At 45.3% G+C, this 16,794-nt stretch overlaps 1 protein-coding gene across 1 annotated transcript in view; it reads left to right on the top strand.

The window, feature by feature from the left end:
- Positions 1–3,162: 3,162 nt before the first annotated feature.
- dyrk4 (dual-specificity tyrosine-(Y)-phosphorylation regulated kinase 4) overlaps positions 3,163–16,794 on the top strand; it is a 33,576-nt gene continuing 19,944 nt past the window's right edge. The window contains exon 1 of the mRNA XM_014147975.3: positions 3,163–3,241. Within this exon, the coding sequence (XP_014003450.3) occupies positions 3,176–3,241 (66 nt within the window). The 5' untranslated portion in view covers positions 3,163–3,175. The remainder of the gene's footprint in view (positions 3,242–16,794) is intronic.

Raw genomic sequence — 16,794 nt, forward strand, 5'->3', positions numbered from 1 at the left:
CAAATCGCACATAGACTGAACTTAACAAATATCTCAGATAGCCTAGCCCCTATTATTGGGATGTATAGCCACTACTGTATTATTGTCATACTTAATTTATTGTAGTGACTGCATGATAAGCATGACAGGTGTTTCACTGAATTGAATCAGGAATTATCTTGATGGGGTATACTGCATCTGGTGGCAACTGCAAGGATATTGATTTCTTCAGTGGAATTGTTCAAGTAGCTTATTGGACTGTTGGTTGATGATGAGTAAACACATCAGTGACTATCAGATCATTTCCTAATAACAACAGACGTGAAGATGTATGAAGAAAAAAGTCACAGCAGGCATAGCCTACCATTGTAGATATGATCTTGTAGGCTACAGTTACTGTACATGCAGAGTGACAAAAAAAATCCCATTCTTATTTGGGTCATTATTTATAATACGTTTATGACCTTGGGGCCTCGGGGAAGGACACTACCTGGTCCAAACCCGATACAGTTGAAGTCGGAAGTTTACATACACCTTAGCCAAATACATTTAAACTCAGTTTTTCACAATTGTAGTAAAAAGTCCTTGTCTTAGGTCAGTTAGGATCACCACTTTATTTTAAGAATGTGAAATGTCAGAATAATAGTAGAGAGAATTATTTATTTCAGCTTTTATTTCTTTAATCACATTCCCAGTGGGTCAGAAGTTTACATACACTCAATTAGTATTTGGTAGCATTGCCTTTAAATAGTTTAACTTGGGTCAAACGTTTTGGGTAGCCTTCCACAAGCGTCCCACAATAAGTTGGGTGAATTTTGGCCCGTTACTCTTGACAGAGCTGGTGTAACTGAGTCAGGTTTGTAGGCCTCCTTGCTCGCACACGCTTTTTCAGTTCTGCGCATATATTTTCTATGGGATTGAGGTCAGGGCTTTGTGATGGCCACTCCAATACCTTGACTTTGTTGTCCTTAAGCCATTTTGCCACAATTTTGGAAGTATGCTTGGGGTCATTGTCCATTTGGATGACCCATTTGCGACCAAGCTTTAACTTCCTGACTGATGTCTTGAGATGTTGCTTCAATATATCCACATAATTTTCCTTCCTCATGAGGCCATCTATTTTGTGAAGTGCACCAGTCCCTCCTGCAGCAAAGCACCCCCACAACATGATGTTGCCACCCCCGTGCGTCACGGTTGGGATGGTGTTCTTCGGCTTGCAGGCTTCCCCCTTTTTCCTCCAAACATAACGATGGTCATTATGACCAAACAGTTCTATTTTTGTTTCGTTAGACTAGAAGACATTTCTCCAAAAAGTACAATCTTTGTCCCCATGTGCAGTTGCAAACCGTAGTCTGGCTTTTTTATGGCGGTTTTGGAGCAGTGGATTCTTCCTTGCTGAGCGGCCTTTCAGGTTATGTTGATATAGGACTCGTTGTACTGTGGCTATAGATACTTTTGTACCTGTTTCCTCCAGCATCTTCACAAGGTCCTTTGCTGTTGTTCTGGGATTGATTTGCACTTTTTGCACCAAACTACATTCATCTCTAGGAGACAGAACGCATCTCCTTCCTGAGCGGTATGACGGCTGCGTGGTCCCATGGTGTTTATACTTGTGTACTATTGTTTGTACAGATGAACGTGGTACCTTCAGGCGTTTGGAAATTGCCCCCAAGGATGAACCAGACTTTTTTCTGAGGTCTTGGCTGATTTCTTTTGATTTTCCCATGATGTCAAGCAAAGAGGCACTGAGTTTGAAGGTAGGCCTTGAAATACATCCACAGGTACACCTCCAATTGACTCAAATTATGTCAATTAGCCAGTCAGAAGCTTCTAAAGCCATGATATCATTTTCTGGAAATTTCCAAGCTGATTAAAGGCACAGTCAATTCAGTCTATGTAAACTTCTGACCCAGTGGAATTGTGATACAGTGAATTATAAGTGAAATAATCTGTCTGTAAACAATTGTTGGAAAAATTACTTGTGTCATGCACAAAGTAGATGTCATAACCAACTTGCCAAAACTATAGTTTGTTAACAAGAAATGTGTGGAGTGGTTGAAAAACGAGTTTTAATGACTCCAACCTAAGTGTATGTAAACTTCCGACCTGAACTGTAACACCAAAATGATTCATGACATCGACCGGAATTAGAACAAATAGACGCTAGGGAACTAATGTCACTGTGACGCCATCAGATCCGTCGTGTCTGGAGTAATGAGACATCCCCCTGGTTACGGAGAGAGCGCCATAGAACGCAACCGTTGAAGCGAGGGAGGAACGCCCCCTCTCCACAGTTCAGCTCCATTGACGCAGCGGGACCCGTCCTCACGTTATCATCATTGTTTAGGAAGTACTCGGGAGGTCAACCATGACCGTCACAGCACAGTAATATGTTAGATTTGTACCATAAGAGTAGATAGACTATGATAAACCATGAGTGCGACTAATAGATCCACGGAGAAGAGGTTAGTAGGCTAGTTGTAGCAGATGGGGACAAAATGTTTTTACATGTTATGTGATTGACTATAATTACATGTCAGATTTTTACATTACACATTTGTAACAACGATTTGAAATTGCAATAATATCCAAATAGTCTAGCCTAGGCCTACTGTATTGTAGCAGTGGTGGCAGGTGTTGCAAAAATATGATCATAGCCAAAACAATACGTGTAATAGAAGTTGTGGACAAGAATGAGCCCATTTAGAAAGGAATGGAGAAAGGTGGGTCATGTTTTTATTTTGAAGCAGGTCTTTGCCAGTGGGGGTCAGTAGTTTGCCATTGGTTTACAACAGATCCAGGCTCCCTGCTCGTAGGAGCTGTAGAGATTAGGCTATTATATACCTCAGCCTACACAAACCAAGAAAAGGACAACCTTTCTAAAATAAAAATAAAACGAATTGGAAAACCTTTAGTTTCTCTGAGGTAAACGAGGCTGTTAAAACGCCTAACATAAATATGTTATATCACAGGACATTATGTATTTCTGCCCTCACCCCCAATGGACATGTATCATTGTTACCATTGTAAATATGTATATATTATTATTATTTGTATTATTGTTTCATCCACTTCTCTTTAACCTGCACTGTTGGAGCTCGGAGTTTAAGATTTTCACGTTACTCTGCTATTACATCTGTGACCTTGTGCATGTGACTAATAAACTCTAATCTAATTAGTTTTTTACAGGAATGCAATGACGAAGAAGCTGGACAATCTGATAAAGGAGAGGAATAATGTCTCCCTACCACTGATAAAAAAGGTAGGACATAAACACTGTCAGAAATGCACAGGGGAGTTTTCCAGATATTTGGCCTGTGAGTCTGCCATTACTCTTTTCAACACAGTAGGTCCTTATGTCTGCTCAAAGTACCCTAAAGCAATGGTGTTATTTCCAAAGCTCCCATTAGCTACGTTTACTTAGACTGAGCCACTGTAAAAAAAAATAAAAAAAACGTGGCTTGATTTTGATAGAGAAATGAGAAGGAGCTAATAGGGCTTATCTGCTCTTATTCACCCCCTTTCCATAAGCAGCTCTTTAGATCAGGAGGTTAGGAGAGGGAGGGAGGCGCTGTGGTGTGTGCAGCAGTCAATTTGGCCCACGCTCATTTAGTAGCCATTAAACAAATGTTTAGGCTCATTGTGTGGGCTCAGCGGGCTGATTTATTCATGAACACATTCTTCCCTTGTGCCTGCGGAGTCTTGGCCCCTTGGGCTGGAAGACAGGGTGCTCGACCGTTGTGAACTCCACACTCACTGAGCATGTACTATTAGAAATGCCTACTGCCCACCAGTTGATTCTCGCCTCTGCCCTCTCTACAACCTGTTTACTGTCAACAGAAAGCAGAGTAAACCTGACCCGTGTCACAAACCCGGTTAATTACATGGTCATAGAACTCTTACAAAAAAAAAAATCACATTGATCTAAAGGAAAATGTGAGGTGTACCCTGCGTGCATCCATACACCTGTACGACTAAACTGAGACTTGTTATAAAGTAAGGAACATTGGGATCATTCGAATCTGGGCCACATTATTGGTGCAGCATAGCGTTCTACAGTGTTCCAATAGAGGGCTCTCTTGGCTTTCTTAGTGTTGAGAGCCCCAGCAGCGCAGGTAGGACCCTGACCTGACTCCCCTACTGACCCATTCACCTGGGCCTCAGGGAGATTCATGCGGGCCATACATCGCATCTCAACACCAGGCCAAGTTCCACTCTGGTTCCACTCTCTGCTGATTCAGTTTTTGTACAGGCCACCACTGCAATGGGAATTGACAGTCACGTGCAGGCAGGAATGACTCATTCTCTTTGAAGTGAGACAGAACAGGAAGTGTCTTCCATGCTACCTGGGACTGGGTCTATTAATAACTACCTCAACAGGATGTCAGTGTGAAACGAGGCTAAAAACAAGGAATGGAAGAACGAAGGAGAAAAATGGCTTAAGACCAGGTAGCTTATGAAGTATGAAGGGGCTCTTTTGGATGAAGAAAAATGGTTAGAAGTGGTTAAGAATTCCTTGTTGGTCGTTTCAATCGGCCCAGAAATTACATGTAGTCAGATTGTGATAATGTGGAAAAACATTGCATATGTTCTCGGAAATGACATGAGCACCCACAAACAAATATAAATCACCCAGTCCAAAGGCACAACAGAAATATGGAAACTTCAATATGCTACTACAGTCAAGTCCTTTAACATTGTCAATCATGAATATTCATTTTAGTCATGTAAATCTAATTGTAGCATGGTGGCAGTGATACCGTTCCCTGACCTTTTTCCCAGGGTAGTGCTTTGAACTTAACATTACAGCCTCAGGCTAGGATGTTTTATTAGTTGGCATTGACACTGTCAGCGTTTGTCTGAAGAATATTTAACTTCATACTGAGAGAGACAAAAATTTTTTTAATAAGAACCTCTTGTACATAATGAGAAATGTTCAACAAGAACTGTTGCAAAGAAAACAGTTGTATCTTTTGAGCTTTTTAGCAGAGGCTGGTTGACTTTCAGGCTCTTTTATCGACTGGTGATGTTGTTGTTGCTGGTCTCTGTCGGCAGCCTTGGAAACCCACTGCGGCATCACAAGACACAGGGGCATGAAGTGCCTCACTGCAGGATTTGAAATGTCAATGGTATTTTGCTGCAAAGACATACTTTCCACTGAATTATTCGATACACAGAGGAGAAGTGCTATTACATGAAAAGACACTTTCAACACCCCAACTGCTTCATACTTTGTTTTTTTTAGTGGGTACCTTTCTACCCTGTTCTGTTTTGCAGTGGTAAAACATTTAGTGAGGGGGACCGGGTGCACATTCATAAGACTGGCTCCAGTGGATTGTGCGGCCTGGACCATGTTGTGTGTTTACATTTTACATTTAAGTCATTTAGCAGACGCTCTTATCCAGAGTGACTTACAAAATGGTGCATTCACCTTATGATATCCAGTGGAACAACCACTTTACAATAGTGCATCTAAATCTTTTAAGGGGGGGGGGGGGTTAGAAGGATTACTTTATCCTATCCCAGGTATTCCTTAAAGAGGTGGGGTTTCAGGTGTCTCCGGAAGGTGGTGATTGACTCCGCTGTCCTGGCGTCGTGAGGGAGCTTGTTCCACCATTGGGGTGCCAGAGCAGCGAACAGTTTTGACTGGGCTGAGCGGGAACTGTGCTTCCTCAGAGGTAGGGGGGCCAGCAGGCCAGTGGTGGATGAACGCAGTGCCCTTGTTTGGGTGTAGGGCCTGATCAGAGCCTGAAGGTATGGAGGTGCCGTTCCCTTCACAGCTCCGTAGGCAATCACCATGGTCTTGTAGCGGATGCGAGCTTCAACTGGAAGCCAGTGGAGAGAGCGGAGGAGCGGGGTTCCAGCACTAACGCTCAGCTCCTACTCCTAGTTAGCCCAACTCAGGCCGCCACCCCTCTGGGGACGGGCCACCGTATGCACTGCACTACCGCCTGTCCCTGATATGGTTTCTCATCGCAGCTTTGTCCTCGGCTGACACTGGATGCTCTGAATTAAAGCAGGTCATTTAGAGAGACCTCACCTCCAGTGGATTACAGGGCTGTTTCTGGGTCAGAAAGCAGGGGTTCATACTGTCACTTTACTCGCATGGCAGGAGCCCAGAGGGTGGAGATATAGTCAGCCGTTCTGGGTGTTGGCCTAACTTGAGGCTAAAAGGAGTTACACTCATGAATTACTTGATATTCATAAGTGAGAAACCTATACATTCCCTATCCCCACACAGGTCAGAATCACACACGTATGTATACCCACCCACCACTCATCCAACAGGTCAGAATCACACACGTATGTATACCCACCCACCACTCATCCAACAGGTCAGAATCACACACGTATGTATACCCACCCACCACTCATCCAAACCACTTTTTCTCATTCAACCCACTCTCTTGCTAAAAAATGTCCTGACTATTTTCTTTCCACTTCATTTGTGGCTTAGTCAGTGTTAAGATGGAGGTGAAATGTGTCAGTTAAAGGGTCGCTGAGGCTTGTATGCTGGGTCACAGTGCCCAGCGAGCACAAAGGCTGTCAGGCTTTTTGTCACAGCTCGTCACATGGTCGAGGCCACAAACGTGTGGAGCTCCGCTGTCACCACAATGAAGCCAGTGAGCCAAGAGGTGTCCCCTCTGCCAGGGGCGACTGTTATCTGTCCCATTGTTCCACAGGGCCGTGACGGCCATGGGACAGACTGTTGTCCTGGACGCTGTTTCCATGGCATGGTCACTGTGGCATCGCTGAAAGAGGACAGCTGGGTGGCTCCCCAAGTCTAATGAACATTCATATGATTTGCAGTGAATGCTGGGTAAACAGCAACCCAGGAGGGTTGTTAATTAGTGACTGGCTTTGTCGCGTTAAACTCTGTTGTTCCTCAACACTGAGTCATGGTAGAGTATGCATGGTTGGATGGTAGTGCCAAAACACAACCCACCTCGATGGGGACCGGACCATCATTGTGTAATGTGTGAAGACCTGCCTGCTTAGAACGATATTAAGAATGTTGTATTTCACCTCCCTCTATTTTAGTGATTTCTGAAGAATGAAGTGAGATCTGAGATATCTGAATTGATATCAAGAACATTATCAGACACTTTACAGCAACAACAAAAAAACACTCCGTCAAACATAATGAGACAGAAAATAAAATAATGATTCCAAGGGCAATGTTAAAATAGCATTGTGTTGGTCAGAAAAGGCCTTTGAGGCCATAGTGTGTCAGTATAGAGTACCACAGCATGAGTCATAATAACCATAAACCTAGCAGTCAAACAAGGAAATGGTTCCAATTGTTTTTTCCACCAATAGGGGATTTTAGAAACACTTAAAATAAGGGCTTTGTTTTGTGTAGGCTTACCCTGGCGTGATGTTTGAATGGCGCCTTACCCCATCTGATAAAGATAGCCATGGGGTCTTTGTTTTTCATTTTTTTTATTAAACCTTTATTTAACTAGGCAAGTCAGTTAAGAACAAATTCTTATTTACAATGACAGCCTACACCGGCCAAACCTGGGACAATTGTGCGCCACCCTATGGGACTCCCAATCACGGCCAGTTGTGATACAGCCTGGAATCAAACCAGGGTGTCAAGCACTGAGATGGAGCCCGGGAGCTCTGTGAAGGTATCTCTGTCAAAGACCTGGCTATCGATGTGATTTGATTACACGCTTTGGAACAGCCCTTGTATTTGGCGGCTTTAGGGCCTTGAGAAAACAAGTGTACATTCCCATAGTACATTGACACATGATGTCATCGGGTTAATTACCCCATTTGCGGTAATTGTTCTGTAATTGTTCTAATTTGAAGGGAGCTTTTCGTTCGTGTCTCACTGGTTTTGGAATACACCTTTTGTGTCCAGTCTGTGACAAAAGGGGTTAAGGGGATCACCTTACGAAGTTTGTTGTAGAAGGTGACAGGGTTGTGTGAGTTCTTACACGTGAAAGACGGGCTGTCGGTGACATCATGGCGCTCGTCTTACCTGGGTGACACAGTGCTCCTCTAATTGTCACCTCTCCTGGACCATGGAGAGCGGCCAAGAATGGTACAGACTGGCAGAGGAGGCTATGATGACCCCTGGTCATTCACTATACACTTGGAGCAGTAACTCATTTGTACTTTTATTTAACTAGGCAAGTCAGTTAAGAACAAATTCTTATTTACAATGACGGCCTACCAAAAGGCAAAAGGCCTCCTGCGGGGACGGACGCTGGGATTAAAAATAAAAAATAAAATAAAAATATAGGACAAAACACACATCACGACAAGAGAGACACCACACACTACATAAAGAGAGATCTAAGACGACAACATAGCATGGCAGCAATACATGACAACACAGCATGGTAGCAACACAACATGACAACAATATGGTAGCAACACAACATGGCAGCAGTACAACATGGATCACAGCACAAAACAGGGTACAAACATCGTTGGGCACAGACAAAGCACAAAGGGCAAGAAGGTAGAGACAACAATACATCACACAAAGCAGCCACCACTGTCAGTAAGAGTGTCCATGATTGAGTCTTTGAATGAAGAGATGGAGATAAAACTGTCCAGTTTGAGTGTTTTTTGCAGTCATTCCAGTCGTTAGCTGCAGCAAACTGAAAAGAGGAGCGACCCAGGGGTGTGTGTGCTTTGGGGACCTTTAACAGAATGTGACTGGCAGAACTGGTGTTGTATGTGGAGGATGAGGGCTGTAGTAGGTATCTCAGATAGGAGGGAGTGAGGCCTAAGAGGGTTTTATAAATAAGCATCAACCAGTGGGTCTTGCGACGGGTATACAGAGATGACCAGTTTACAGAGGAGTATAGAGTGCAGTGATGCATCCATAAATCTGATGGCCGAATGGTAAAGAACATCTAGCTGCTCGAGAGCACACTTACCTGCCGATCTATAAATTACGTCTCCGTAATCTAGCATGGGTAGGATGGTCATCTGAATCAGGGTTAGTTTGGCAGCTGGGGTGAAAGAGGAGCGATTACGATAGAGGAAACCAAGTCTAGATTTAACCTTAGCCTGCAGCTTTGATATGTGGTGAGAGAAGGACAGTGTACCATGTAGCCATACTCCCAAGTACTTGTATGAGGTGACTACCTCAAGCTTTAAACCCTCAGAGGTAGTAATCACACCTGTGGGCAGAGGGGCATTCTTCTTACCAAACCACATGACCTTTGTTTTGGAGGTGTTCAGAACAAGGTTAAGGGCAGAGAAAGCTTGTTGGACACTAAGAAAGCTTTGTTGTAGAGCATTTAACACAAAATCTGGGGAGGAGCCAGCTGAGTATAAGACTGTATCATCTGCATATAAATGGATGAGAGAGCTTCCTACTGCTTGAGCTATGTTGTTGATGTAAATTGAGAAGAGCGTGCGGCCTAGGATCGAGCATTGGGGTACTCCCTTGGTGCCAGGCAGTGGCTGAGACAGCCTATGTTCTGACTTTATACACTGCACTCTTTGAGAGAGGTACACAGTGTACCGTGTAGCCATACTCCCAAGTACTTGTATGAGGTGACTACCTCAAGTTCTAAACCCTCAGAGGTAGTTAGCAAACCAGGCCAAAGACCCCTCAGAGACACCACTACTCCTTAGCTGGGCCACAAGAATGGAATGGTCTAAAGTATCAAAAACTTTGGCCAAGTCAATAAAAATAGCAGCACAACATTGCTTAAAATCAAGGGCAATGGTGACATCATTTAGGACCTTTTAGGGTTGCAGTCACACATCCATAACCTGAGTGGAAACCAGATTGCATACCCGAGAGAATACTATAGACATCAAGAAAGCCAGTCAGTTGATTATTGACAAGTTTTTACAGCACTTTTGATAAACAGGGCAATTGTCAACAGATTCATTATTGTCATTTTGCACATCGGACACACACAATTTCAATGTACAATAATGAACTATCTTGGTCCCTTAATATCTGTGGCACCAAAGCCCTTCTGGGCATCCATCAGAGGACTTGGTCAAGGGCCATATAGAGGGACACTAGGCCATCATCACTCACTGCTCCATCCTCAGTTTCCTGGCTCAGCTAGGTGCTCTGTCTGGGGCAGCCAGGTCACCACCAGTGGCAAGGCTCACATGATACAGTAGGTTTTATTTAGAACTATCCAGCAATGCTGCTAGTGTCTTCAACCTCCCCACCTCACTCCGCCCTGCCACCCCTCACCCCAGCCGTAGACCTCAGTCTGAGCCATTTACCTGGAGACAGGGAGACAGTACTCCAGGGGTCCATCTTACCTGCTTTCCCCTGCCACCTCTCACTCTCTCTGGGGCAACCGGAGCTGGACATGGGGCCATGGGCTGGCTCACATGCCCAGGAGGGACAGCAGACCCTGGGTGAGGACGGGGATGATGATGAGGTAAGACCTCCAGGGAGCTACTGACCTACTGCGGTATGTACTGCTCACGCTGCTTCAAGCAGTGTGACATTTGGCATCGAGAAGGCAACAGCATTGCAATCTGCTCCAGTTTAGGATAATACTGTACAGTAGCTGATCGGCAGGAAATAGTGCCCCTGAGCTCATTAAATAGGTGGTTTTGTTAGAAAAAAATCCATTCCCGATATATATTTTTACTCTGCACATCATGGCACTATTGATCCATTTTGCTTATTTGAAGGATAAGAAATTGAAAGAACATACAGTACTGTACCTACAGTACACTTGATCTTTGCCTAGTAAAATGACTGTGTGTGTGTGTGTGTGTGTGTGTGTGTGTGCATGTTTTGGTGGGCACAACAAGCAGTGTTGAGATTGCAGGGTTTCTTTAATGCAATACAGAACTAACAAAATACATTCTCTCTCATTAGGCTTACAGTGTAGCCTATTGCACTCCTTTTCCTATTGCACAGTCTAGTACTTACTGTAGGCCTCCTATCGTGACCACACCCGTCCACCTACCATAATCCCATCACATTAACATCCTTACCTGCATTTCCTTAATTGCGCTCAGCTGGAGGTCATTTTCCCCGCACAGGGAATTGTATTCAGGTATATTTTTAGAGTGCAGTTTAGCAGGGGCATGGCAAAGACAAGCTGAATTAATGGACTAAATCTGACTAAATCAGATTTGGCCAGCACAATGTTGCTGATATTGATTGGTTCTCACTGTACTGCTGAGGGCGAGGGTATGGAAATGGTTTCGGTACCCTATCTGTCTGCTATATTCTTGATACTGTGGATTGTTTGCATTGCCCAGGGTCATCAACAGCAAGTTGGCAGGATGCAGAGTATAGTCATGATGATGACTGTAAATGACGTGGATGCTGCATTAGGAGTTACCCATTATATTTACAATGCGATGATGAGAATGACTCTCTCCTGTTCAGGGTCAGACCATAGATAGTCTGACACACTGCTCACTGTGATCATGTAGGGTAAGGTGGTGGCTCGTGGTAGGTTGGGGATTTGGTTTCGAGGGATTCTGCCAGGGGACAAAGGAAATAAAACAAGACAATTCTGTAATTCTAAAGTACACTCATTCCCTAAACCAGGCCAGAGAAGGTGCTCCCTATATAGTAGAATGTGTGCCATGTTGTCTATAGTTGACATCTATCCACTCCGAGGTTCTGATCTTTCTGTCTGGGGTTAAACCAGAAATGACAACAACACCAGACCTCGTTAGTGTGATTAGAGGTTTTCCAGACTCCATGTATTTATTGTATGAAATATAAATAGAATATGAATCCAGTATTAGCGGGAAAGTGTCAGTACTGTGGGGATATCATTTATGTGAGTTCTGTCAGTCCAGATGGCTGGCCCTGATACCACACATTATTGACGCTACAGTGAGTGACTAGGCCGCTGGTCCACTCTGCCCACCGCCATTCTGGAGCACTTAAACACCTGCAATAAGATATTATAGGCCTAAACAGCCAGAGAGAGTAATAGTATTGATTATAATATTCTCTTAAAGTTCATATTTTGATGGCTTTGTTTGTGAGATTACTTCAATTGTATTTACTAAAAATATATATATATATACTGCTCAAAAAAATAAAGGGAACACTTAAACAACACATCCTAGATCTGAATGAAAGAAATAATCTTATTAAATACTTTTTTCTTTATATAGTTGAATGTGCTGACAAAATCACACTAAAATAATCAATGGAAATCCAATTTATCAACCCATGGAGGTCTGGATTTGGAGTCACACTCAAAATTAAAGTGGAAAACCAGACTACAGGCTGATCCAACTTTGATGTAATGTCCTTAAAACAAGTCAAAATGAGGCTCAGTAGTGTGTGTGGCCTCCACGTGCCTGTATGACCTCCCTACAACGCCTGGGCATGCTCCTGACGAGGTGGCGGCTGGTCTCCTGAGGGATCTCCTCCCAGACCTGAACTAAAGCATCCGCCAACTCCTGGACAGTCTGTGGTGCAACGTGGCGTTGGTGGATGGAGCGAGACATGATGTCCCAGATGTGCTCAATTGGATTCAGGTCTGGGGAACGGGCGGGCCAGTCCATACCATCAATGCCTTCCTCTTGCAGGAACTGCTGACACACTCCAGCCACATGAGGTCTAGCATTGTCTTGCATTAGGAGGAACCCAGGGCCAACCGCACCAGCATATGTTCTCACAAGGGGTCTGAGGATCTCATCTCGGTACCTAATGGCAGTCAGGCTACCTCTGGCGAGCACATGGAGGGCTGTGCGGCCCCCCAAAGAAATGCCACCCCACACCATGACTGACCCACCGCCAAACCGGTCATGCTGGAGGATGTTGCAGGCAGCAGAACGTTCTCCACGGTGTCTCCAGACTCTGTCACGTCTGTCACGTGCTCAGTGTGAACCTGCTTTCATCTGTGAAGAGCACAGGGCGCCAGTGGCGAATTTGCCAATCTTGGTGTTCTCTGGCAAATGCCAAACGTCCTGCACGGTGTTGGGCTGTAAGCACAACCCCCACTTGTGGACGTCGGGCCCTCATACCACCCTCATGGAGTCTGTTTCTGACCGTTTGAGCAGACACATGCACATTTGTGGCCTGCTGGAGGTCATTTTGCAGGGCTCTGTCAGTGCTTCTCCTGCTCCTCCTTGCACAAAGGCGGAGGTAGCGGTCATGCTGCTGGGTTGTTGCCCTCCTACAGCCTCCTCCACGTCTCCTGATGTACTGGCCTGTCTCCTGGTAGCGCCTCCATGCTCTGGACACTACGCTGACAGACACAGCAAACCTTCTTGCCACAGCTCACATTGATGTGCCATCCTGGATGAGCTGCACTACCTGAGCCACTTGTGTGGGTTGTAGACTCCGTCTCATGCTACCACTAGAGTGAAAGCACCGCCAGCATTCAAAAGTGACCAAAACATCAGCCAGGAAGCATAGGAACTGAGAAGTGGTCTGTGGTCCCCACCTGCAGAACCACTACTTTATTGGGGGTGTCTTGCTAATTGCCTATAATTTCCACCTGTTGTCTATTCCATTTGCACAACAGCATGTGAAATGTATTGTCAATCAGTGTTGCTTCCTAAGTGGACAGTTTGATTTCACAGAAGTGTGATTGACTTGGAGTTACATTGTGTTGTTTAAGTGTTCCCTTTATTTTTTTGAGCAGTGTATTTATGTGTAATCAAAAGCCCAAAGCTGCTTATGTCTCTGTTAGGTCACATACAGTATATTTATCATTTAATACTTTTCCTTTAGTACATTAGCCTACCTACCCTCCAGTTTGGTCTGTCCGGGTGAAACTTGTGTTTTTGCTAGGAGGCCAGCTTTGGCTTTCCCTGCCAAGACTGTGAAAGGCTCTTCGCATGGTTAATGGGATTTGGCCTGAGCCTGATTATTCTGCAGCTCTATGTCCACAGCTCCTCTGACGTAGGACACTGTGACCACAGGGCCACATTGGTTTTATGGACATAAATAAAAAGAGGGGTTCTGGTGATTGAAATGACTTTGTAACATGCTGTCAGCTACTCATCTTGATAACATCGTGCCAGCTGGGTACTCTACTAAAGGTGTCAGGAGGACTCTACATAAGTTGTTATTAGATAGGCATAGTATACAACCTTGTATTGATAAATACTTGATGATAAAAATAATGGATAACATTTACATGTACACTTTTCAGTAGGTCTCAAAGTGTTTTACATGTTGATTTCATTGAGTTCCTCGACCTCATTTCTGATGTGCCTCATACAAATTCATAGTGGTGTGTATCTGGTTACTAATACTCACACTGGCGCCATAAACAATTCTGTAAAGGGGCAACCTTATCATCACCTGTAAACGTGACCCACATCTCTCCCCCCGAGCCGTGTTGTCGCCAGGTCATTACCCAGACTCCTCCTCTGCCAAGCGTCAGGAGACTGACTGCGGTTTTTACCTGGCGGCGGCTCGCTCACTTCGCCTCAATCGCCTGGCACCTGACTCCTATTAGGGAGCCACGACAGGCTGCAGGTCAGGGTTTCTGGCTCTGAGTCTGAGGTTTGGCCAGCTAGGCCCTGCCTGCCTGCTGTTCACCATATAAATAGAATACTTTCAAAGCTGTTCACTCCCTCCCCTCCCATGAGTCTCCTCCCTGCTTGGCTAACATCCTGACTGTGAGCTCCCGTCTATAAACCCCAGCTATCTTGGGGCCCTGCGAATCCAGCAGTCTGTTCAGGTGTTCCTGTTTGGTAAAGCTGTGTGAGGCTGCGTGAGGAGGAAACAAAGACAATGGCAGCCTCGGATGACACTTCTGCAGGGCTCCAGAATGCCTGATGGCGTTAGTAGGGAATAGCAGCTGTTTCATGCAACAATAGCTGTAGTTTGATTGACATAGTCACACACGTACATTTCCACCATGAAAGACACATTACTCATTGCAAGTACAGTATGTACTGAGTACGCAGAGACAAAATGGATCAAGATAAGTCTTCTAAGGTGGGCTCCTTTGCGAGGCAAGCTGTCATGAATGTCAGTTGAGAGACCCACTGACATGACATTATGCTGAAACAATTGCAAACTAAAGTGAGGCCTGGACTATAGCCTTAGAAGTGATGTGGTAAAATATAACTCAGATATTCTGAGTGTGAGGTCACAAGTTCACAGAGTTTACATTTACATTTACATTAAATGAGATTTTAAATGATAAATTAAATGAGAGTTTGTTACCTGTAGGCCTATCGACCATCTCTTCTGTAACATTAAGGTTAGTTTAGGCCTAGTGCCTTTAGGCCTAGTGCCTAAAGCACCGCCAGTCATCCTTCTGTAACATTAAGGTTAGTTTAGGCCTAGTGCCTTTAGGCCTAGTGCCTTTAAAAAGCACCGCCAGTCATCCTTCTGTAACATTAAGGTTAGTTTAGTCCTAGTGCCTTTAAAAAGCACCGCCAGTCATCCTCTGGGATCTGTCCTGGTGTGGACTATGGAGCCTCCAGCTGCTGCAGTGGAGGCTGGCAGCGTGGCAGGCACCAGGATAAGATTTCATCACTGCGCTGTTTGTCAGCAAGGCGGCGGCATCCCGTGGGGCTTGCAGCAGAGTAGGTGGTGAAGGGTGAAATATGACAGCTCTAGTGGCTCTGTCTCCAGGAGACCGCAGCAGGGAGAGGCGTCAGCCGGGCCACCTGGGAACCCTATTAGTGCTCTGCCTGTGCCCCTGTCTGGCTCCACAGCCCCATGAAGAGCCCACCTGCGAGGGAGATGGATCTGTCACCTGCATTCCTCTTCCCCAAGAGGCCCCTCTCACAGGAAGCCAGCGCCAGGCCCCTGCTGTGGCAACTCCGGTTCAGGATGGGTCCCTCATCGAACCCCCTCCACACATAAGCCTCCTCCTTCCTCACCAAGCACAGCAGCAGCAGCAGCCTCCTTTCCCTGTCTGTGAGCCTGCCTGCCTGCCTGCCTGCCTGCCTGCCTGCCTGCCTGCCTGCCTGCCTGCCTGCCTGCCTGCCTGCCTGCCTGCCTGCCTGCCTGCCTGCCTGCCCATCTGTCTCCTGGACCAGAGAGAATCCCAGGCTCTGCGTGGGCTGATACAGATGATACAGGGAACCACTCTGCTCAGTCCAGCTTCTGTTCCACCTGTTCCACAATGTGAATTACCAGAGGAAGCCTTATTAAGGAGTGATAGAAAAAAATCGACATTACCATCGTTGCGAAGACAAGGAAAAAGGTTTTGTAAAACGAGTCTTAAGGAACAGCATCCTCCCTCTGCTGTGGGGCGATCTGGCCCTAATCTCTAAAAGAACCCCCTCCAGTTGGGTGTGGTGGGGCTGAGGTGTGGCAGCATGGAGGAGCTTCATTATGGGGGGAGACGGGACCTCGCCTGCCTGCTGTGGCTTTAACTTCCTCCAGGGCTGCTGGGGCAGCGAGGGCTGCGGGAACAGGAGGGTCCAGCCTGAGGTACATGAGGTAATTCATGGCACAGAGGGAGTTACATTGGTGGGTAAACTTTAGATGGTAAACTGAGGCTCTCTTTTCCTCAATCCCTTCATCTTTATAACTCAATCTCTTTTCTCTGGCTTGCTTTCTGTTTTGATATGGTGCTATTTTCAGTCGAGTCACTAGTGATCATTTGCTTAGCAACAAAAGTAAATTTAACTGTGGTGAATGATACGTTATGTTATACATTTGGCAAATTTGCGGTGACGATGACTTTGCACAGTGACTTCATCTGCTTTAGCTAGCTATGCTTCGCTAAACCAGACTTAGTCACCTGGGTGGTAGAAGACACACTGCATAATGACTGTGTTTGTCTCCCCTATGGACTCTGGCAGATCTAAAAGTGGCTTATTTACTTGGTGTTTGATAATTAACAACATTAACATCCTTTCTGTTACAGACTGAGACATTAACAGAGTCATCTGTTGTTCAGTGTATTT

The sequence above is a fragment of the Salmo salar genome, chromosome 16 (assembly GCF_965601325.2).
Source record: "Salmo salar chromosome 16, fSalSal1, whole genome shotgun sequence".
NCBI lineage: Eukaryota > Metazoa > Chordata > Actinopteri > Salmoniformes > Salmonidae > Salmo > Salmo salar.